This window comes from Mucor velutinosus (assembly GCF_035048745.1).
Source record: "Mucor velutinosus strain NIH1002 chromosome Unknown tig00001542, whole genome shotgun sequence".
Classification (NCBI taxonomy): domain Eukaryota; kingdom Fungi; phylum Mucoromycota; class Mucoromycetes; order Mucorales; family Mucoraceae; genus Mucor; species Mucor velutinosus.
This window is the reverse complement of record NW_027041924.1, coordinates 202,812-225,517: the sequence shown is the minus strand read 5'-3', so window position 1 is coordinate 225,517 and position 22,706 is coordinate 202,812. Positions and strand designations below refer to the sequence as shown.

General features: G+C 41.4%; 8 protein-coding genes across 8 annotated transcripts; 6 read left to right on the top strand and 2 right to left on the bottom strand.

Moving 5' to 3' along the window:
• Positions 1-1,670: 1,670 nt before the first annotated feature.
• ATC70_004754 (CAP-Gly domain-containing protein) lies at positions 1,671-2,795 on the top strand (the record flags this gene model as incomplete). Its single annotated transcript, XM_064824054.1, has 1 exon — positions 1,671-2,795. The coding sequence occupies one exon, from the start codon at positions 1,671-1,673 to the stop codon at positions 2,793-2,795; it is 1,125 nt and encodes a 374-aa protein (XP_064676990.1).
• A 59-nt stretch (positions 2,796-2,854) lies between these two features.
• Positions 2,855-6,088, top strand: ATC70_004753 (uncharacterized protein; the record flags this gene model as incomplete). The annotated part of the gene is made up of 6 exons (XM_064824053.1): positions 2,855-3,304; positions 3,363-3,457; positions 3,515-4,466; positions 4,526-5,732; positions 5,781-5,841; positions 5,902-6,088. 6 exons carry the CDS (start codon positions 2,855-2,857, stop codon positions 6,086-6,088), a joined length of 2,952 nt encoding a protein of 983 aa, XP_064676989.1.
• A 977-nt stretch (positions 6,089-7,065) lies between these two features.
• On the bottom strand, positions 7,066-8,081 carry ATC70_004752 (5-hydroxyisourate hydrolase (HIU hydrolase) (HIUHase); the record flags this gene model as incomplete). The annotated part of the gene is made up of 5 exons (XM_064824052.1): positions 7,066-7,442; positions 7,498-7,624; positions 7,676-7,805; positions 7,861-8,022; positions 8,077-8,081. 5 exons carry the CDS (start codon positions 8,079-8,081, stop codon positions 7,066-7,068), a joined length of 801 nt encoding a protein of 266 aa, XP_064676988.1.
• A 359-nt stretch (positions 8,082-8,440) lies between these two features.
• On the bottom strand, positions 8,441-9,189 carry ATC70_004751 (NADH dehydrogenase [ubiquinone] 1 beta subcomplex subunit 9; the record flags this gene model as incomplete). The annotated part of the gene is made up of 3 exons (XM_064824051.1): positions 8,441-8,821; positions 8,878-9,041; positions 9,099-9,189. 3 exons carry the CDS (start codon positions 9,187-9,189, stop codon positions 8,441-8,443), a joined length of 636 nt encoding a protein of 211 aa, XP_064676987.1.
• A 470-nt stretch (positions 9,190-9,659) lies between these two features.
• ATC70_004750 (uncharacterized protein) lies at positions 9,660-10,454 on the top strand (the record flags this gene model as incomplete). The annotated part of the gene is made up of 1 exon (XM_064824050.1): positions 9,660-10,454. One exon carries the CDS (start codon positions 9,660-9,662, stop codon positions 10,452-10,454), a length of 795 nt encoding a protein of 264 aa, XP_064676986.1.
• A 195-nt stretch (positions 10,455-10,649) lies between these two features.
• Positions 10,650-11,180, top strand: ATC70_004749 (uncharacterized protein; the record flags this gene model as incomplete). The annotated part of the gene is made up of 1 exon (XM_064824049.1): positions 10,650-11,180. One exon carries the CDS (start codon positions 10,650-10,652, stop codon positions 11,178-11,180), a length of 531 nt encoding a protein of 176 aa, XP_064676985.1.
• Positions 11,181-14,764: 3,584 nt separating this feature from the next.
• On the top strand, positions 14,765-19,005 carry DBP3 (RNA-dependent ATPase; the record flags this gene model as incomplete). Its single annotated transcript, XM_064824048.1, has 7 exons — positions 14,765-15,362; positions 15,424-15,753; positions 15,810-15,878; positions 15,933-15,983; positions 16,036-16,375; positions 16,433-18,026; positions 18,088-19,005. The coding sequence occupies 7 exons, from the start codon at positions 14,765-14,767 to the stop codon at positions 19,003-19,005; spliced, it is 3,900 nt and encodes a 1,299-aa protein (XP_064676984.1).
• A 2,497-nt stretch (positions 19,006-21,502) lies between these two features.
• ATC70_004747 (uncharacterized protein) lies at positions 21,503-22,631 on the top strand (the record flags this gene model as incomplete). The annotated part of the gene is made up of 5 exons (XM_064824047.1): positions 21,503-21,551; positions 21,614-22,136; positions 22,205-22,256; positions 22,309-22,434; positions 22,491-22,631. The coding sequence occupies 5 exons, from the start codon at positions 21,503-21,505 to the stop codon at positions 22,629-22,631; spliced, it is 891 nt and encodes a 296-aa protein (XP_064676983.1).
• Between the last annotated feature and the right edge of the window lie 75 nt (positions 22,632-22,706).

Below are 22,706 nucleotides of genomic sequence, written 5' to 3'. Positions count from 1 at the left end.
ACTCCCTTTTTACCAGTAAGGCATTGTTTAGACTCGAGTGGATGAGCATGTCTTGTTGTGTTGTATTAGCATTGATTTCATAAAATAAAACTTATTTATATACATAAAAGTGTGTCTACGCTTCGGTGAGAGCCAACCTGCACAGCGGCAGTTCGCGCTACTCATTGTCCTTGCATATCTCATCAAAATACTGCTACTTTTATTTCAGTTCTCTACTTACACATGAAAACCTTTCATATTATCTGGGGATCTGATTCTTATGCGATGTTGCACATCCGAACTCACGTAAATACTTCACCTAACAGCAAGCAGCATACTGGTATTTCCCTTTTTTAGTCCTCAGTGTCCCTGATACAGCAAAACCTCAGTACATTTGAGCTGCGTTTTCTTGCGTTCAAGGCCGTTTTAGACTGTCAGAATAGCATCAAACAATTGCTCTCATCTGGCAGTTTGTTATTGCCACTATTGCTCAACTTTTTGGGGACCAAAAAAACATGGACAAAATTCGACCAAAAAGCATGAGGTACTTTTTAAATTGTTTTTTTATTGATTGTTCTGTGTAAGTAGGTTCCTAGGGCACTACCAAGAGGCGGGCGCAATTGTTATGATATTCAATTGTATTTAGGATAAAGCGATAGATGACAGGAACAGATGATAGATGACAATTGTGATTAGAGAATTACAATTGCTTGTGAATTTCAGTTTGGGCATGTAGTTGAAGGAGCTCGTTCTTGATCTGCTGGAACCATGAGGGGTACCTCATGGTTTTTGGTCGATTTTTGGCCATGATTTATGGGTCTCCAAAAAGTTAAGCAAAGGTGTCAGGATGTTGCTACTACTCAAGTACAATTGTTAGGCGTCATTCCGGTGGCTCAGAGAGGTTTACATGTCAAGATATAAAGGCTTGAAAACTGTCCTATTTGGTTGTATTTTTGCTTTATGGGGTTTATTTACACAGCATCAATTGTATCTTTGGTAGCTGACATCTTCAGGAAGGGCAGTTCTGCAGCCTGTGCAACTTTTAAAATTCGAAAAGGAGGCATATTAATCTTAGTAAAGCTAATTCATGCAAATTTTGATGTGTTCTGTTGTTGGTGATCTTATTAATAATGAAAAGAAGAAACAAAATTTACTGCTTGAATACTATGGTTTTGCACTCTCGCTTCGCTATGGTAAACCCTCATTTAGATCAACGCTATCAATGCTAGATTAGATGCTCGGCTACCATGATTCTGGACTTTCGTTTCGCTAGGGTAAAAACTTCAGATAAATCAATATAACCAAATGTTGGATTAGATACTTAATTGATATGGTTTTACACCTTCGCTTCGCTACGGTAAACACCTCTTATAAGTTAATGATGCTATCAAATGTTGAATAAGATGCGTTATGTTCTTGGGGGAGGATTTCTGATCCCCACTTTGTCGTTTTTTTCATAGTTTTCCAGTATCTATATTAAAGTATAGATATTTGCTATTAATATGGCATTTCGGTCTCATTGTTGTAATCAGCAACTTGTCAACTGGCGCAAAAGTTATAAATAAATGAACGTTACTATTGGCTCAGTCCCACTCAAAGAAATTATGTTCAACAGGCCATTTTTTTTTTTGTAAAACTCAATGCTCGACTCTGTTGTCCTTCTTTCTTGATATGAGAATGCTTTCTTTATCATGACACTTTTCGCAAGCTTTCTTTTCTTTAATCTATTCTTGAAAGCTGTGTATGCAGCACCGCTGAACAGCAGCAGCAAAGGAACTATTCGACACTTCTACATTGCAGCACAAGAAGAACTATGGGATTATGCACCCATGAATTGGGACAATGTGCGAGACCAGCCTCTTACAAAAGCACCCTCTTCTCTGTATACCACCTATCGAAAAGACAAGCGTTTAGGCTCAGTCTATCACAAAGCCTTCTACAGACAATACCGAGATGATTCATTTTCAAATCCTATAGCTCATGACACAGTGTTGGGAAATTTGGGCCCCATCATTCGAGCAGAAGCAGGCGATCAGATTCACATCACATTTTACAACAAGGCCTCCTACCCTCACAGCATACATCCGCATACTGAGAATGGTGATGCGATGAATCTGCCCGGTCAATTTGTTCAGCCAGGCGACAAGTATCGATATGTTTGGGATATTCCTGCGAATTATGCGTTCCCTGACAATCAGTCTTCTGTGATATGGTCGTATTCGTCGAAATCATCACCTGTAGGCGATGTGAATGCAGGTTTATTTGGTTTGGTAGTCATCTATAAGACTGGCACTCTTGAGTTCCCATCTCCAGGTTCCATGTTTCAAAGGCCAAAAGGCATAGATCAAGAAGTCTTCACGCTGATGACCAATACAGATGAATCAAAATCAACCTATTATACAGAGTCAGGAGCTCGGCTTGGATTTAGTGTAGACAGACTCAAGGAATTGGAAGCTACAGATCCACTATTCAAAGAATCGAACCGCATGTACCATATTAATGGCTATGTCTACAACAATAACAAGGTGATTAACATTGTGTATGGATCTCGAGTGCGCTGGTATGTCATTTCATTTGGCGTCTCGGATGAAGATGTGCATACAGCACATTGGCATGGCGCAACAATGCTGCATCATGGTCACCGAGTGGATGTAGTGGACCTGACGCCCATCAGCTTTCAGGTAGTGGATATGATACCCGATAATGTAGGCCAGTGGCTTTTTCATTGTCACGTCGCCTCTCATTTCGAGTCTGGAATGAGCGCTTTCTATCAGATTGAGGAAGTCATTTACACCGGCGATGAAGGTTGGGAGTAGACAGGTTTAATTAAATAAAAGTGCTTTTTGTACATGTACTCTATTCTTTGTGTGCTTATATGAAACGTCAATCTACTATAAGCTCCTTTTTCACCAAACAAGTGGCCGACAAGAAGCCGAAGCTACAGCACGACACTGGCAATGCGATAACGAGTACGCCCATGGAAGTTGATCCTCCTCAAGTAGCAGTAGCAGAATCCGTAGCAGCACCGAAAAAGCCGATGTACAAGCTCGCACTAGCAAAACCTCCAATCTCTGACCAAGAAAAGCAGGCTCTGCATCAACGATTTGCACAAAAATTTGGATCAATGGACAAGGAGAGATCATTGAAACGTCAACGCGTGGAGCAGTTGATGACAGATATTGATAAGCAAAAGGTCGAAATCATACCACACCAGAAATTTACACCGTTGGAAACACAAGTTGTAGAACTCAAGGCCAAATACCCTGGATGTCTTTTGCTGATTGAAGTAGGATACAAATTTCGATTTTTTGGAGAAGACGCAAAAGTACAGATCGCCTGTTTGCATGAAATTGAGCTGATTTTTTCTAACCATACTGTTTTAGATTGCATCCCGCATTTTACACATTGCAAATTTCATTGATCGTAACTTTTATGTTGCCAGTATACCAGTGCATAGACTGAATCATCATGTTCAAAAGTAAGGTACAGATGCTGATAAATCAAATGGCATGTTTATCTCTCAAAACGCTTATAGGCTTGTGAAAGCGGGGTATCGGGTGGGTATTGTTCGTCAAACCGAGACGGCGGCATTAAAAGCAGTAGGGTCAAATCGAGGACAGCCATTCCAGAGAGAGCTTCAGCAGATGATTACTAAAGGCACAATGGTGGACGATCTAGAAAGCCCTCAAAGCGGCAGCTATCTCATGTGTCTGGTAGAGGAAAAACGAGGAGGGCATGGGCCAGATGAGAGAGTATATACAGGCATGGTTGCGATACTGCCCTCCACAGGTGATATAATCTATGACACATTTGAGGATACATACATGCGCTCAGAGTTGGAAACTCGATTACTACACATTGAACCAAGCGAACTCCTGGTTCCTGGCATGTTGAGTAAACCCACCGAGAAACTAGTCAAGCATTTATCGTTACAGAAGTCAACTTCATTTGGAGAAGAGTCGGTTCGCATTGAACGCATGCCATCAGACGATACACTCTGTGGAGACTACAATGCAGCATTGACCTTTGTTTCTGACTTTTACGCTTCCACGCCCTCTTTGGCTCAAGTTGTTGAGCTACCAGATATAGTGATCAAGACACTTGCATGCATCATTCGCTATCTGGATGAATTCAATCTGACCAACACACTCAAAAATACCAAGTTTTTCAAGCACTTTGTTTCAGCAAGCCACATGCTGCTCAACGGCAATACACTTGTGAATCTAGAGATATATCGCAATAATACTGATTTCACAGAGAAAGGATCTTTATTCTCTATTCTGAACCATACAAGCACAAAATTTGGTCAACGATTACTGAGAAAATGGGTAGGAAGGCCACTCGTCAACATGGATAGATTGAATGAACGGATCAATGCCATTGAAGAGTTAATTGCCACTGATAATCCAAAGAAGAATATGGCTTTATCACTGTTCAGCAAACTGCCTGATATTGAAAAAGGATTGTGTCGCATTCATTACGGAAAGGTAACTTGAAAGCAAGACTGAAGTAATGGTTCATACTAACACTCAGCTCGCATCTGCAGTCTGCCCCAAAGGAACTTATTCAAGTGCTGGATGCGTTGATTAGAGTCTCTACAGCATTTCTAAAAGCGCATGAACCGAGATTTAGCTCTGATTTGCTGAACCGACTATTTGACACACTACCTACTATCCATGACATTGCTGTTGAGTTTCGAGAGGCTATCAACCCCAATTTCAGTGGCGATAACAAGGTCGACCTTTTCAAATCAGAAGAACGCTGGCCAGAGATTCCAAAACAAAAGAAAAACATCAAATACGTGGAAAGTTTACTAGCAGATCAATTGGAGGAACTAAAGGCCACCACCCACATGAACGAGCTCACATATGTCACAGTGGCAGGCATTGAATATCTGATAGAGGTCCTAAATACCAGAACCAAGAAGGTACCCAACAACTGGATCAAGATTAGCGGCACAAAAGCTGTTAGTAGATATCACAACAAGTATATTATAGATCAACTCAAGGAGCGGGAGCAATACAGAGAACTATTAGCACTATCTGTAGAGACGGCTTACAAGAACTTCTTATCAGAGATTTCAGAAAAATACGAGCAGTTTCGAGACGTTGTTTCCTCCTTGGCCCACTTGGATTGTTTATTGTCACTTACCATCACAGCTAGTCAATTGGACTATGTCAAGCCAGTGTTCAATACAGACGAGCAAGAAACCAAGATCAAGGTCGTGGATGGCCGTCATCCAATTGTCGAACGTTTATCCAACACATACGTGCCGAACGATATTGACTTTAGCGGATTACAGAAAGCCATGATCTTGACAGGCCCTAATATGGGAGGCAAAAGCTCGTATATTCGTCAAATTGCATTGATCTCCATCATGGGACAAATTGGATCCTATGTGCCAGCAAGGTCTGCCACATTGAGCATCTTGGATGCAGTGTATACTCGGATGGGGGCGTCAGATAACATGATGCGAGGTGAAAGTACATTCATGGTGGAGCTACACGAAACATCTGATATTATGAAATACGCAACCTCTAAATCTTTGGTCATTCTGGATGAATTGGGACGAGGCACAAGCACACACGATGGACAAGCTATTGCCTATGCCGTGCTGAAGCATTTTGTACAGCAGGTCAAGTCAATCACCTTGTTTGTTACACACTATCCGTCTCTGGGAAAACTCGTCAAGACATTTCCAGGTGAGGTCAGAAACTGTTTCATGAGCTACATTCAAGAAGGAGGTGATTCAGGTACGTTTTATTACTCTTTGTTTAGTCGCCCTACTCATGCGTGAACAGACTTTGCCAACATTGTGTTTCTATATAAATTGGTGGATGGCATTGCCATGAACAGTTATGGGTAAGCTGACAGTGCGTTTTAAAACTGTTTTCTTCATTACTTACAATTTCCACCATGTAGTATGAACGTAGCTCGATTAGCCAATATTCCTTTGTCTGTGATTAAGGTAGCAAAACAAAAGTCTGAGGAAATGCAAAAAGAGATGGAAGAGCGCCAATTTGAAAACAGAAGAATACAGATACTGAGGAGAATTATGCGATCTTCGTATGACACAAGACAAATTCAACATGAGTTATCCATGTTGTAAACAAAGATCTATAACATCTTGATTTGCAATTTCAAATAAAAATTCCTAAATAAACAACGCTTTGGCTATCAATAAACTGCAATAAGAGCCAATCTACTACAGTACTTTTCGATTCTCAAGTCTCTTCTTGCTAATAATAATAACCTCAAACAACGATTGTCTTCACAACAACAATGAGCCATAATAATAACAATAGCATCCTGCTGTTTGCCAGCCACCAAGAAAACAATTAAAATGCCGCTCACCTTTCTGATCAGATTGGACAAATTCTAATCAAAATCGACTCAATTGATCTATTTTGCCAGAACTGACTATATAAATTGTGATAAACATCACATACTGCCTTAGGCTTCCCTGAAGTACTTTTCAAGGCGTATCCAATGGTGCTTCATAAATTATGAGTTTTGACTCAATTTATCGAGCACCATCTTAAAATACGAAATGAGGTTTATGGCCAAAATGTCAAAAAGTTGCATATGTAGGTCTCGTAAAAGTGATTTCAGGGAATACTTTGGATCAAGAGAAACATTTTGATTCAATATATGCCATAGTAAAAGTCTTCATTTTTGCGGTCAAAAACGCGATCGTTTGATTTTCGATGAAAGCCATGAGGGGTACCTCATGGTTTTCGGCCCTGTTTTTGAGATCCTATAAAAGTTGAGCAAAGGTATCAGAAAGCAAGTGCTAGATCAGAGAATCGGTTTGGTGCTACTCTGGCAGTCTAAAACAGCTTCCAACACAAGACATCACGGCTCAAATGCATCCGAATTTCGCTGCGATTTGCTTATTTTGAGGTAATAAGAGGTGATGCGAATAGGCTGTCTATTCGGATATGAGTTCTTCCTGTTGATAAAGACGTACAGCATTTTGAAAGAGTCGGATCTACCGTTACAAGTCGTTGATGGAGAACTGTCATAAGGAAATTGAAAGTTGATAGGTGAAAGTTCAATATTACAATTTTTATTACTGTACAGTGATTAATAGCGACGACGAGGTGATCTTGAACGACGACGTGAAGGGGATCGAGAGTAAGAACGAGAACGGGAGCGAGGAGATCTTGAACGACGTCTACTACTGTATTTATCATCTCTGCGAGACGTTTCTTCAGGCGATCTCTCACGTCTACTACTTGATCTGTGTCTATCGTCATCTCTGCTTGATCTATGATGTCTTTCCTCTCGAGATCTGTCTCTGGTACTCTTATGTTTGTGATGTCGACTGCTGCTGCTGCTGCTCTTTTTATCTTTCTTTTTGGATTTCTTTTCATTCTTTTCTCTGAAATAAGCTGCCATTGGATCTTCTTCGTCTCCATCCATATCCATTTTGGCAGGCTTTGACTTCTTCTCTGGCCCAACTACCAACTTCCATGAGTTTCATCTATGCCAATGAGAGCTTACTATCTCGCCTACCTTCAATCATCTCAGGAGCGACATTCATCTTGGGTTGATCATCATCTGAATCATCCTCTTCGCCTTGCTTTTTATGCTTTTTCGGTCCTGTGTGTGAATGATCCACTCGAATTGTACGACCCAATACCTAAACATGCGTCAATTGACTGCGCTACATCTTTTTACCAATCCAACTTACTGTGGCTCCATTCAAGTTGTCGACAGCCAAAACGGTACTGCGTTGATCCTCGTACTGAAGAAAAGCAAAGCCCTTTGACTTGCCGGTCTTTTGATCGCGAATGAGTTCAATATGGATAATTTCGCCATACCTGAGGAATAAATCATGAGTGCTTAGTTTACCTATATACAACCGCAAACCCTTACTGTGAAAAGATACACACGATATCTCCCTCTGTTAAATCATAAGGTAAACCACCTGCATATATCCAAGCAGAATTTTTGTATTGATTGTGCCATGAACCAGAATCAGACCATGAGCCGCTGCTTATTTCCCTTTGATTGATCCTTTGGATCTCTTTGACAACACTGCCATCGTTGAATAAGCAACTAAATTACGTACATTCTTTAGAAATCACTTACTTCATTTTTTTTTTTATATATACACAACAAGGAGAAAAAATATCTCTGCGCGGCTGAAAACAAGCTAGATTTTTAAATTTGAAGCGTTACTCCGGTAGCAGCAGGAACACCACTGTATACACTACGTAGTCAATGAATATGATCCTACGCTGAAAACCCTCAATCAACCACTCAAATGTTCCAGCAGAAGCTGACAGAACGAAGCCATGACATTCAATGCTCAATTGCAACCGCTGCCATCTAACTCTTCATCTCGAATTCCAAACACTATAAATTCTGCATGTTGGATCATCAACTGTCAAAAAAATTTCGTGTTTTAAAAACGCTTTATTGTGCTATGATTTGATTGACGCTTTGACATTAGTTATTCGTTACGAAGACCATTCTCTACGTAGTATTTGTGCATTTCCTGATTGTATTTGTCCTGGATAGCCTTTGCTTGCTCTCTGTAGACATTCTTCTCAGCTTCGCTAAGGGCTCTATACTTTTTTCCAGCTTCAACAACCATGTCTTTGCCATAACTCTTGCGGATAAATGGGTCGTCAGTAGCCTTTAGATGGTCGAGATACAACAAAAAACTGTTTTTGGAACGCTTGGGCTGTCTGGGATCTCTCAAGAGGGGCAGATTGTATTTTCTTCTCAAGCCATTCTCTTCTTTGATCTGCTTTGATGTGGCATTGAGTAGAGCCTTTGTTTTGCTGTCATCGTGAAGCTTTGCAGCAGCCTCAAATTTCTCATTATACACCTATATCTTGTTCAATCACACCTGTCTTGGACCAATAAATCAAGATATTGACAAACCTTCTTTTGAGCTTCTGGCATGGCCTTCCAGCTAGCACTCAACTCCTGCATGGCCTTTTTCAAATCAACTTTGTTGTTATTGCTGGGGTCCTTAAAGTTGCGAAGGTTCTCGTTCATGTACAATTGCCAACCACTACGAGGTCTTACAGGAACGTCCTGCAAAACTTGGCATGGAATTGTTAGATTTGAAATATGATGAATGATTCGAGGATTGGACTTACTGCTAGTGAATTGCTTGGGGTGGAGAACACGAGCACTTACATAGGAACGCGATTGAATGGTCAAAGAACCAAATGCTTTGATAAGAGACATGTTTTTTTTTGTGGGATAAAAGAAGAAAAGAAAGATATGTGAAAATGATTCCTTTTAAAGAATTTAACCACATACGAGACATTTGAAGCATTCATTGTTGTGATGACGTCGAAGTCAGTGGCGTGTGCTACATGGAACTGAGCGCTTAGTAGCATGAATTGCGAACAAAACAGAACAATGAACCATCGACAGGCATTGGCATCAGCAGATCCACACGTTATTCTTGGTATTTGACCCTCTATGTCTGGGATGCGATACAAAAAGATGAGGCTAAGCGGAGACATCTTGATGGCGCATCATCATGTTCATCTGTAGTATCTCAACGACGTAATTGTTGCACCGCCTTTTTCCATCTCGCTTTGCTTGGCTACCACCGCGCCGCATTAGAAACAAGTATATTAAAAGTTTGTCTCGTCTTTCCTTTTCTCTTTTCTTCTTTTCTCTCAATTTTTGACCAATCTATCACAGTGATGGACAACAATCCTTTCCGTAGCCATCAACCGCAGACAGGTAACTATATGACGCCCACAATGGGCGGTCAGCAACAACAGCAGCAGCCTCAGCAACAGCAACAGCCACCTTATCAATCCAACTATGGTATGGGAAGCAGTGGGTATAGTACATCGACTCCAACAATGGGCACGACACCACAAGGCGGGTACCAGCAGCAACCGTCTTGGCAATATCAACAGCCTCAAACGGGCATGATGTCTCCTACTCCTCCCCAGCAAAGCAACTTTGCATCGACATTGCCTCAACAGAGCTCTTTTACTTCCTCACTACCGTCTACCACAACTGGTCCTCCTCCAAGCCAATTTTCTCCTTACACAGCCAATGCCTCATTGATGTCATCTACTGCTACCAGCAATGTTAGTACCCCTCCTCAAATGAACACTTTTGGTGTTAGTGGTAACACATATCAACCATACAGCATGCCAACCCCGAACACTGGCATTGGCAACTATCCCAACAATAACAGCATGATGTTTAATAATCCAGGCTATCAACAACCCTATCAACAGCAACAGCAACAGCACGATCCGTCCAATTTCTACATCCCTCCCAACTTTGGCATGTCTACACCAACTACTACTACTAATAATAACAACATGTTCCAATCACAACAACCCAGACATGCGCCTGTGGATGCCAGCACCTTATTGAAGGGTACTCAGGTGCGTCGTGTAGAGTGTCCAGTGTGTCAAAAGATGATTGAAGGCGATGATATGGCAGTGAATCATCATGTAAACGAGCATTATTCGTAAAATAAACGTCTATATACATTGGAAATCACATGATCGGGATTAACGTGTGTGTGTGTGTGTGTGTGTGTGTGTGTGTGTGTGTGTGTGTGTGTGTGTGTATTTAAAGACGGGATGATGGTTAGAAGTGGAGGGAGAAGCTTATCTTTTTTTTTTCTCTCTCTTTTTCTAAAATATATTTTTCTCATCAAACATACAATGGACGCTGTGATGATTCAAGATGATAATAAATGGAATTGCTCATTTTTGAAGGATGTTTGTGATGAAGAAAGCATGCAAATGAAGGTGCCACCACCATCACCTCAGGATGCGTCCATGTTGGAAGCCGTTTTTTCCCAGCATTTATCCGCTAAAATTCATGCTGTTGTGAATCCAAGTCATGATTCAGCGCAAGAACATGCTCAGGCATTGGAGCGATTGCTACTGACACATAGAAAACATCCATTAAAGAGACACACTTATCATAAAAGACCCTCTCGTATTCCTATCTTATCGACGCGCATCATTCATAAAAAAAACAAAAGATTATCAATGCAACAAGATGCATTAGCAAATGCTCTGGAGAAGGTCCACATTTCCCATCATCACTCTGCTGGGGAAAAGAAAAAGGCATCTGCTAAACGCCCTTGTATAAACGGGTTGGTTACCATGGTGATGAACAAATCCAAAAAGAATGATTGTAGTGCGCAAGAAACCATCATTCAAGACATTAAAGACATGGCCATTTGATGAGAGCCACCATTTATTGTGTATTTATATGCTGTATTATGTGAGTTTCTTCTTTCAAATGAATAAAAAAAAGCGATGATTGATGCTTATCATTAAAAATGTTGTCATGGTGGGAGTGGCGATGTAGGTGCTGTGGGTGGAGGGCTTGATGCTGGTGGTGTTTTACTATCATCGCCTTTCACAGCAAAACATAGGAAGCATGCCAGCAAGCTATGGAAAACGTTATTCATGCAAAGAACTCTACAACATTTGGTAAGAAATTTACCATGCAAGACAACAGGATTCGTTTTTCGGTGCTCTTGCTTTCTTGTGAAATATGACAGATTCTGGAGATGGTGTGGGTTCATAATCTAATCGTACAAATAACGTCAGTTGTAAATCACTCTTCTGTTGCTTGCATATGCATTTTACTTGTGGTGTGAATTGGCCCAGTAGGATTTTTTACTTGCGGTGTGTAATATCGATCTGGTTTCAACTGGCTTCTGCTTGTTTTTTCATTCAAGCTCATTTTTAGCGTAAATGTAAGGATGAAAAAGAAGAGAAGTGATGATCAACTGAATGCTTTACTTTTATTGAAACATTTTGGCTTGATAATAAGGAGTGGCAAGGGACGTTACACATTTTTCGAGCAAAAAAAAAAAAACAATGATCCCAAGTTGGGCAACTTGTTGATAAACGTTAGCATATGCCTTCGGGAGGCCCGGATGACATCTTTGTAACAGGTTCATTTTCTCTATTCATGCAGGATGTGTGTGTGTGTGTGTGTGTGTATACATCAAGGGGTGGCACGGCATGCTTCAAGTAGATCAGAATGGATCAGTGATGATGATCATTGTCGTATACATGTCTAATTCACATAGCATGTATATATATACATTTAAGTCATTATTAGTTTTATATAAGTAGGCTAAGACAACAAACATTTCGAATGTAAACAACAGCCTAAATGTTGAAACAATCCATCTATGGAGTGCTGCAGATCATTCACAAAGAGCTAATTGCACCAAATTATCATGCCGAAACAGCAAAGTGATCATATCCATGTCTGTATCTTGATCATTCTCGGATGAGTTGTCATATGTAAAAATCCTGGGACCCAGGCAGGGTATCTATAACCTATATACGTGTAGTGTCGATTTCTGTAAACATGCTTTCAGACTCTCTTCATATTCTCTTCATTGTCCAAGTCAAGACACAATGTGATGTTCATATTTTTTTGCAAATTCGGGGCAGAATTCATGTATGGCATTGGGCACAGTGAGTTGCTGTTGATGGATGGCTATTACTGATGGATGCTGCTGTAACGATAAATTATAATATAGCTTTATGTTGCCATCGTTCAAATACATCATCTGTATACTATTGTCCGTTCTGCTCGTTCGACTTGATGATTTCTTGGCCTTCTCCTTTTGCCACTTCCATGGCTGTATCTAAGGTTTTGTTTGTAGCCATCGAAATGATGCTTATGATTAACTCTTGTGTTTGAATGAGGTATTTGTTATTCTATGAATAGCTCGTGGTAGTAGCGCTGTACGGCGCAGACCTTGTCTAAAGCATAGACTGCTGGAATTATTCAAAAATATCGCGCACCATTCAATCGATATCATTTCAAGTTGGCACCTTCATTACCATACAAAAATCAGCTTGCGACAGGTTCTATGGAATGCTTTTGCATGTAAAATAAAATATGGGTTTTATTGTTCTCATAAGAAGCGAGATCTCCAAAAGGACTCGTTGCAAGGTTTGCATGCACAATTGCTTCCGGTCTTGTTTACCAACACCAGGAAGCATAGCAGTGTGCTATCAAAAGTTGGTTTTCGTCTGCTTCAATACGATGCTTTTGGCTCGACAGTATTTGTATTGATTTGTATTATAATAGCCATAGACGTGCCATGCCAACGCTCTAAAGCCACGGTTCTGTCGTCTATTGGGCCCCTTTCTTCAAAATTGGTTTCCGGGATAGCAGGGCTGGCCGGTTCAACTACTGTTACAGTAGGATTTATTCTTATTTGAGCTGTTTATAGATGCGTGCACTCATTTAAGCAGAAAGATCATTGTCAATAGATGAACCCTGGGCCTTTTTTTCTTACTAAAAATGTCCTTTTTATAAATTGTCCAGCTCGACAGGGCCCAAAATTATCCACAGGCTCTATGTAACAGCCCTCTTAAGCCGCGTTTCTAGGTGTATTGACTGCTAGTTCGTATTGATAAGGGTCTGTTGGGTCAATGTACGACTCAACAGGCTTAATTCCTGCTGAATACTGTCCACACGCGTCTGTGCGTATTGCTGCGCGATGTTGTGCTATTATGGTCGAGTTGTGATGGTCACAGATACGGATAGCACCTTGGGGGGGATTTTCATTTAGATAGCCAAATGGACATAGGCTCAGTTAATATTAAATGTACTATTACCTAAATGAACTCTAGTCATTTGTTATTAATGGTTGGTGCAAAAGGATCTTACTACAAATTTGAGCCATATAGAAAGTAAAAGTAAATGTACAGTATCCCGGTTTCTAGCATGCCTGTGTACCCTAAGGTGGAGACATGGCTGAATAGTTCTGCCCTTGATCTAGCAAATAGGTGCACCACGGGAAAAGGAAATTTAATCTACCGTGGTAGAATCAATTTCCGTATATTGCTAGTGTTGGATCAAGTTCAAGGCACTTTACTACAGGTATTACATCAAGGCAATGACATCCATACGCTGAATATAAAGAGACAGTATGCTATTGATTGCGAGACTACAGTAAATGTTTACCTCTAATTCAGCGTAAAGAAAATACTACCAACTATGGAGCAGGCGCTGAACGCAGAGTGCTGCTTTGGGCTATCAGTGCAACATGGCTACCTCCAATGTAGGACAACGAGATGCCTGATTTAGCTTAATTTGTTAAATATGGGCAACAAGTCAAAACTTTTTCCCCGGGATCAAGAACATCGCTTTATTGCAACACTACACAAGTTTCAAGATTTCACATCACATTACCAAATAGTTTGAGTAATGATGACACTTTTTGTTTAGTGTAATTGGCTGCGAATGGAGGCAGTCGCTTATCGCTGGATCAAAAGAAGGGTCATTGGCATAGCTAGAATTGACAAGCAATTGATGCGTTACGCAACAGAGCAATTCTTGACGCATTAGGAAAACCTTGATCCCCGAGAAAGCGCACCTGAACGAGCGTGTCCACACACATACACAAACAAAAAGGCGGAGGTTTTTATCCATATAAAGATGATGTTCAGTGCAAGATTGACATTTATTTTGTAAACCAGCGGCCCACTGGCAGCCTTTGCTTGGCAGCAGCAGCAGCCAGGAGCCGACATTTGACAATATGGTTTCATCCGCAGCGAGCAGCTCGCATCCCCAACGCCGATTTTATCTAAATTTGACATAATGGCGGTGTTGGCTCTGCGACGACACACACCTATTTTTCTCTCTGTGTGACATTTACCATATGTGATTTCGTATATAAAACGATCGAGATCTTGCATCATTCTTCTATTTTTCTGTTTTTCTCAATTTTGCAATTATGAACGAAAAAAAGCTAGGGGTGCGAGAGGAAGAAGAAAAGCAAACAACAATGGCAACGACCCCAGCTGTCTCCACATCTACCACTGAACGAGCAGAGGAAGAAGGAAAACAACCCCAATCTAAACAAGCCGCAGAAAAACCCAAATACAAGAGAGAAAAGGGGCCTGCAGTGTCGATGCTCAAGCTGTTCCGTTTTTCTACACCTAAAGAACGAGTGCTGCTTGTGCTAGCAGTTATATTTTCCATTGGCTCAGGAGCATTACAGCCTGTCTCAATTCTGATTTACGGTACATTCATCAACAACCTCACTGGATCACTCAATGATCCCAGTTCACTGTTAGAAACAACATTGCCCGTCATTCACATCATGGCTTACATGGGTACAGCGTCCCTCATTGCAGCTTACCTGTCCAATTGTCTGTGGGTCATGACAGGTGAAAGTCAGACCAGACGCATTCGATCCCTGTATTTGCATTCAGTGCTAAAACAAGACATGAGTTGGTATGATAAAGCAGCTGATGGATCGCTCAATACACGTTTGGCATCCGACACGCAGTTGATTCAAGATGGCATTTCAGAAAAAATGGGCTTACTGGTGCAATTGATTGCTCAGTTCATTGGTGGTTTTATCGTGGCATTTGTGAAAGGTAAGATGTCCTTGGCACAGTGGCATTCATGGTTCAATGACTCAACGTGATGTGATGTTAGGCTGGCAAGTGGCAGTCATCATGCTGGCAACACTGCCTCTGATGTTTGGTACAGGAAGAGTGATGGCTTATTTTATCACTAAATACACTGTCATGGGTCAACAATCCTACGCTCTTGCTGGATCAGTAGCAGAATCATGCTTCCAGTCCATTCGCACCATCTACTCATTCACCTTGCAAAAGCGATTCTCCAAGCGATACGACGAAAAGCTGGAAGAGGCATGTCAATTCGGTATCAAGCGTGGTGTGTCCTTGGGTCTTGGTTTCGCTACCTTTATGTTTATACTCTTTTGTACCTATGGTTTAGCCTTGTGGTACGGATCAACAAAGGGTAAGTGAGTGTGTGTTTGATGTTGATCATGACGGACTAATCGCATCTATGTATAGTTGTGCAGGGTGAACTAACTGGCCCTGCTGTGTTTGTTGCATTCTTGGCTATGATGATGGGTTCCATGAGTAAGTTCAAGCGGATGATCAAATGGATGGTTACGTGCTAATTCAATGGCGTAGGTATGATCCGTTTACCTGTTAATCTGTCGGCTGTGTCCAGCGCCCGTGGTGGTAAGAGGAATAACGCATACCTTATAACAAGTAAACTGACATGTTATACCAGCTGCCTACAAGGTGTACCAAATCATTGATCGTGTACCTGATATTGATGTTGACGCAACATCAGGTCTTACCCCTGACAAGGTGGTAGGTGCTATCGAATTCAAGAATGTCCATTTCAAATACCCCACGCGTCCTGATCTCACCATCTTGCAAGACCTCTCATTAAACATCAATCCGGGTATGACTGTAGCATTTGTTGGACCTTCGGGCTCTGGCAAATCAACCACTATTCAACTTGTTCAACGTTTCTACGATGCACTTACTGGCGAAGTCTTGTTGGATGGCAACAATGTCAAGGATCTCAATGTCAAATGGCTTCGCCAGCAAATTGGCGTTGTGAGGTAAGATGAGACACGATAGCGTAGCTTTGATTTGCCGTGTATTAATATGTATACTAGCCAGGAGCCAGTTTTGTTCAATATGACCGTTAGACAAAACCTGTTGATGGGTGTTGATGCTGATGTGTCAGAGAAGCAGATTATCGCTGCTGCTAAAGAAGCCAATTGCCATACCTTCATCACGCAACTACCTGATGGATACGATACACTGGTCGGCGATGCTGGCGGTATGTTGTCTGGTGGTCAGAAGCAGCGAATTGCTATTGCGCGTGCTATTTTAAAGAACCCTACTATTTTGTTGTTGGATGAGGCAACCTCTGCTTTGGATACTCAATCTGAACGTCTGGTTCAAAACGCCCTTGATAAGGCATCTGCTTCTCGCACAACGATTGTTGTTGCTCATCGTCTATCTACCATTATGAAGGCTGATATGATTGTGGTGTTGGATCACGGTGTCATTGTCGAACGTGGCACGCATCAACGACTCATTGAATTGGGCGGTATCTATGCTGATCTCGTCAAGAAGCAAGCAATTGATACGGAGGAAACCGAAGAAGCTGGAGCCGCGCGTCATGATGAATTAGACGCTGAAGAATTACTAAGACAAGAAGAGTCTGAAGTCAAGCAACAAATCTTGGAAAAGGAGCGTCATGGCCTTACCAGAGTGGTCACCAACTTATCCGCGCGCAGTGATGAAAAGTACATTGGCACTGAAGGTGGCAAAGAAATTGATGCGTACGAAATTAAACTTGCTGAGCAAAAGCGAATCAAGAAGGAAATGAAGAAACAAAAGGCCCCTATGTGGAAGGTGCTGAAACATATGCGTCCTGAATGGAACTACCTCGGTGCCGGTGTGGTAGGCTCTGCTATAGCTGGATGCATTTTCCCCGTGTATAGTTTCAGTTTCTCCAGAGTCATCTCTATTCTCAGTGTGCCTGGCCAAGAGATCCAGCCTGGTCCTCTCCAAGGCACCAACTTGTACTCGTTTATCTTTGTCATGATTGCTATTGCTTCCTTTATCGGCAATGGCACTCAGTTCTGTGCTTATGAAGTCTGTGGTGAAAAGTTTTCCAAGCGATTCCGACTGGAGGTATTCGATGCCTACCTGAAACAGGAGGTGGGCTTCTTTGATTTGGAAGAAAACAACAGTGGTGCTCTCACAACTCGTTTGGCTGTCGATGCCCGAAATGTAAGCGAGATGGTGACAAAAACATGGGGAGATTTGACGCAACTCGTTGCTACTATCGTTGCTGCATTCATTATTGCTTTTATCCACAGTTGGGCTCTCTCGTTGGTTGTCTTGTGTATGGCGCCTTTCCTCTGTGCTGCTACAGCTTACGAGTTCCGTGTTCAACGTGGGTTTGAGGATGAAACGAAAAAAGCAAATGCCGAGAGCGGGCAAGTGGCTGGCGAAGCCATCCGTGAAGTGAGAACAGTGGCTGCCTTGAACAAGCAAGCCTATTTCGAAGAACGTTACTATCTGGCTACAGACCGTCCTCACAGATTGGCTATGAAGAAGGCTTATCTATCATCCATTGCTGCTGGTCTCGGTAAGGGCATCAACATCTACACATCGGCTCTTGCTTTCTACGCTGGTGCTCGTTTTATCCAAAGTGGCATGATTGATTTCCAACAAATGTTTACTAGTATGACTGTAAGTTTACTGATTGAAATATCCACTTTTACGTTGCTTGACTGACATGCATGAATAATAGGTCATTATGACAGCTGCTGAATCTGCTGGTCGTTCCACCACCTTTGCCTCTGCCTTTAGTAAAGCCAAGTACGCCGCCATTGCCTCTTATGCTGTTATTGAACGTGAGTCCAAGATTGACCCTGAGTTGGAGGGCATTGAACCACCTGTTGGCACTGTAAAGGGCGATGTCGAATTCAAACATATCAAGTTTGTTTATCCTGCTCGTGAAGATGTTACTGTATTCAATGGTGAGTTTAATCTCCATGGTAAAGCCGGCCAAACAATAGCTCTTGTTGGCCCCTCTGGCTGTGGTAAATCAACTACTATTGGCATGCTGCAGCGTTGGTACGATCCCCTCAAGGGTGCTGTCGCTTTGGATGATACCAATGTCAAGAACTACTCTCTCTACAACTTGCGTAGTCATATGGCCATCGTGTCTCAGGAGCCTACTTTGTTTGATTTAACCATCGATGAAAACATTCGTTTCGGTATCGAAGAATCCAAGCAGGTGTCTCAGCAAGAAGTCGAAGATGCTTGCAAAGCTGCCAATATTTATGATTTCATCTCTAGTTTGCCAAACGGATTCGCAGAGAGGGTGGGTAGCAAAGGCTCTCAGTTATCTGGTGGTCAAAAGCAGAGAATTGCTATTGCACGTGCACTTATTCGTAAGCCCAAGGTCTTGCTGCTGGATGAAGCTACCAGCGCTCTGGACAGTGATAGTGAGAAATTGGTGCAACAAGCTCTAGATAACATTTTGGAAGAAGGAGGAAGAACCACCATTACCATTGCTCATCGGTTGTCTACCATTCAAAATGCCGATTTGATTTGTGTTGTCAAAGATGGCCGTGTGATTGAACAAGGCACTCATTTTGAATTACTGGCTCTTGATGGTACCTATGCTGAGTTGGTACATGAGCAATCCTTGTCCGTCTTATAGACTACTTTCTACATTTATACCAACTGTTCCAATAAAATACAATATAATAGAAGTTAACTAATGACGATTGAAGTATTTGAGTGAAAAGGTTTTAATTTCATTGAATGCCTCAGTCTTTCTTGTTTCATAATTTTCACTGTCTATCACAGTAGCATCGCAGAGCGGCGTAGGTATCGGTAGGTGTTATATTTTGTTAATAGAGTGGCTTTAACTAAATAGCTTCATATTATGGTTTCTGTATACCATGTAAAGCACTACCATTGCCGTAGAGACCATAAGCTTGCAGGTAACAAGTAGAGTTCACATTGAAATTATTACTGCATAAGTAGCAGTAGGTTTCGCATTGGGGTAACCATTGTGCATCAACTAGACCAGCCATATACAAAAACGTGGCGATAAACAGAAGAAAAAAAAATAACCAGCCTAAGCTATAGTATTTTGCCACTAGCCGATCTATCTCGCTACGCTCGATGTCAGCGTCACCCTGCGGGCTCTCGCCCGAAGACAATCCAGATCAGAGATATCAAGTAGATTTTTAAACAATCACTTAATATTAAAAGAAAGGATATATCAGGTTCAGGAGGCAGAGGTGTCCATTCGCTGATGCTGCTCTTGAGATGGCGACATAAAGCTGGCCATGCGTAAAAACAGGACTAGTGTAAGATTTACAGCGACTTTTTTGAGGTATTGCCATTACAAAAGACACATTCATGAAGCAAAACTCCCCAAAAAAAAGTATTTGCGCTGGTCAATTGCCCTTTCAATTCCATGATCCCCATTTAATCAACATCGCAATCATCATTGTCATCAATAGAAAGGCATTTAGGTCAGCTAGCAGCAGTGCCGCTGCCGCCAAAATCAATTGAAACTCAGTTTATTTTTTTTCTGTTCAAGATTGGACAAATTTTGTCTTTTTTCGACTTCTTTAATTTATTTTGTAACATTCGACTATATAAATTGTGATAATCGTCAGATGCTTCTTAATACACCCTTGGAGTACTTTTCAAGGCGCTTCCAATGATGACAAGTAAAATAGATGTTTTGACTGAACTTAATTAGCAATTCCAAAAAAACTGAAATAGGGTTATTGGCCAAAATGCCGAAATTTTGCATATGAGAATCTCATAAAAGTGGTTTCAGAAGTTGCTTTGGATCGAGGGAAACATTTTGATTCAATATATACCATAGTAAAAGTCTTCATTTTTGCGGTCAAAAACGCGATCGTTTGGTTTTCGATGAAAAGCATGAGGTACCCCTCATGGTTTTTGGCCCTGTTTTTGAGATCCTATAAGAGCTGAGCGAAGGTGGCAACAAGCAAGTGCTAGATCAGAGAATTGGTTTGGTGCTACTCTGGCAGTCTAAAACAGCTTCTAACACGAGAAATCACAGCTCAAATGCACTCAAATTTTGCAGTGTTTTGCCATGTAAGTGTATAGCAAGAGGTTGTTTCCGATAGTTGCTAGGCGTAACCATCTCTTATCATTTCGAGTAGGTGTAGTGCATTGTACTGTATAATTATTATTCCAGTGATCCAACAAAAAGTTCATTATTATAGATAATCCCACAGAAACAATAGTCAAAGATCCAAATGGTACCAGTATAATCCATGCAATCACTTGTCAGTTCATTCTACCCAGCAGGAACTGATCAAAATTAACATTTAGATATCTCAAAAAGTGTTTGATGGAAATGGTCTCAATAAAAACAAATAAAGCGCCTTAGGTGTTCCCAGCTTTCATTTCCTCTTTCTCTCTGAACGCTGTGTGTTGTATGTGGAAAACTCATTCAACTGGTTGACGCTATTCATCGCTTGTCCTTGTAGGTCTCTTTGATACATTTGTCACATCTCGCCTATTGACAAATACAGTATCTTTGGTATACGATACTATTCGCCTTATGCTTTTGTTGTGATCTCTTCAACAGTGCATTATCTTGACCCACTATGATTTAATTACTCACAGATGTCAAGCTTCACATGACACAAGCATCCTGAAAGAGACGGCATTTGTCAAATGATTCTGTTCATGATGATGAGTAGCACAACAGGAGACCCTGCCTATCAAGTGGTTTTATGTTTTGACTCTAGACGTTAGCTGTGTTTATATACAAACAAATGGATACGAAACATGAACCCTAAATCTGACTTTTGTTGTCTTCCCCAACACATGCACATACTACAAGAGATGCCACCCATGATCTACATTGCTGCCATGTGCGCACTCTCTATGCGGCCAGCCATACTGCCGTCTCTTGATGTATACCATCGATGAATGACACTGTAAAATGACGCAAATATTGATGATATATGCATACTAAAGGATGAATGATAACACCACGCCAGCATTGTCAAACCAACGTGATTATGTGATTGGCTAAAGAAACCCCTAAACTTTTGCCATAAAAAAAGGTTTTTGAGTTCTACCTCAACATTTGCTTGTTTCTTTTCCCTGTTTTCTTTTGATTCACGTATATATATAAATATATATATATATATTAAATGAGACTGATAATTCGTGAAGATTACGACGAAGTATCTGAATTTGTAGGTTTGTATTTCTCATCTTTGATCATAGACTCTTGACACACATGTCTAAATGGAGCTGTGTAGCCAACTACATCAAGGAACGTATCCGTCAATTTGAACCGAATGCAGACAGACCCTTTGTACTGGGTTTGCCTACAGGATCTTCTCCAGTTGGCGTCTACAAGCGATTAGTCGAGTTGTATAAATCCGGCCAAGTCACCTTTGAGCATGTCGTTACTTTTAATATGGATGAATACGTTGGGTTGCCTCGAGATCATCCAGAATCATACCATTCATTCATGTGGAAAAACTTGTTTATGCATGTCGATATCCGCCCAGAAAATGTTCATATTTTGGATGGAAATGCACCTGATTTAGATGAAGAGTGCAAGAAATTTGAAGCTGAAATCACTCGTGTGGGAGGCATTGAGTTGTTCCTAGGTGGTATTGGCCCAGATGGCCATATTGCCTTTAACGAGCCTGGATCCTCCTTGACATCTCGCACACGTGTAAAGACATTGGCCTACGAGACCATCATTGCTAATGCTAGGTTCTTTGACGGCGACATTGCCAAGGTCCCCAAGCTTGCATTGACAGTTGGTGTAGCGTAAGTAGAATCTGGGTGTGTGCCTGTAAGCGGCTGTGATCAGTGTATCTTACAATCTTGCATGACAGTACTGTGATGGATGCCCGTGAGGTAGTAATTCTTATTACCGGTGCACACAAGGTAAGCCATCCATCTAATGGACGAACAATCTTGAGACTGACATGCCTCACAGGCAATCGCACTTGCTAAATGTATCGAGGAAGGCGTGAACCACATGTGGACAGTATCCGCCATTCAAATGCACCCCAAAGGTTTGATTGTCTGTGACGAAGATGCTACATTGGAGCTCCATGTCAAGGTATGTCATGCATTGAATCCAGAGGTAGAAGCATGCTGACATTGTATGATGTATAGACTGTAAAATACTTTAAATCAATTGAACATGTCCACCATTCATTGATCGGTTCCGAAAACTTGTCCCTCCAAGGTGGCGTCAAGCAACTCAAGAACGTCCTGACTGCTGCTGATTCCAGACCCTCCACTCCAATGGAGTAATCCAAAGCATATAGCTACACTCGCATGACAATAAACTGTAGCAGCATTTGAACGCTGAGAATCAAGTCAGTGTGA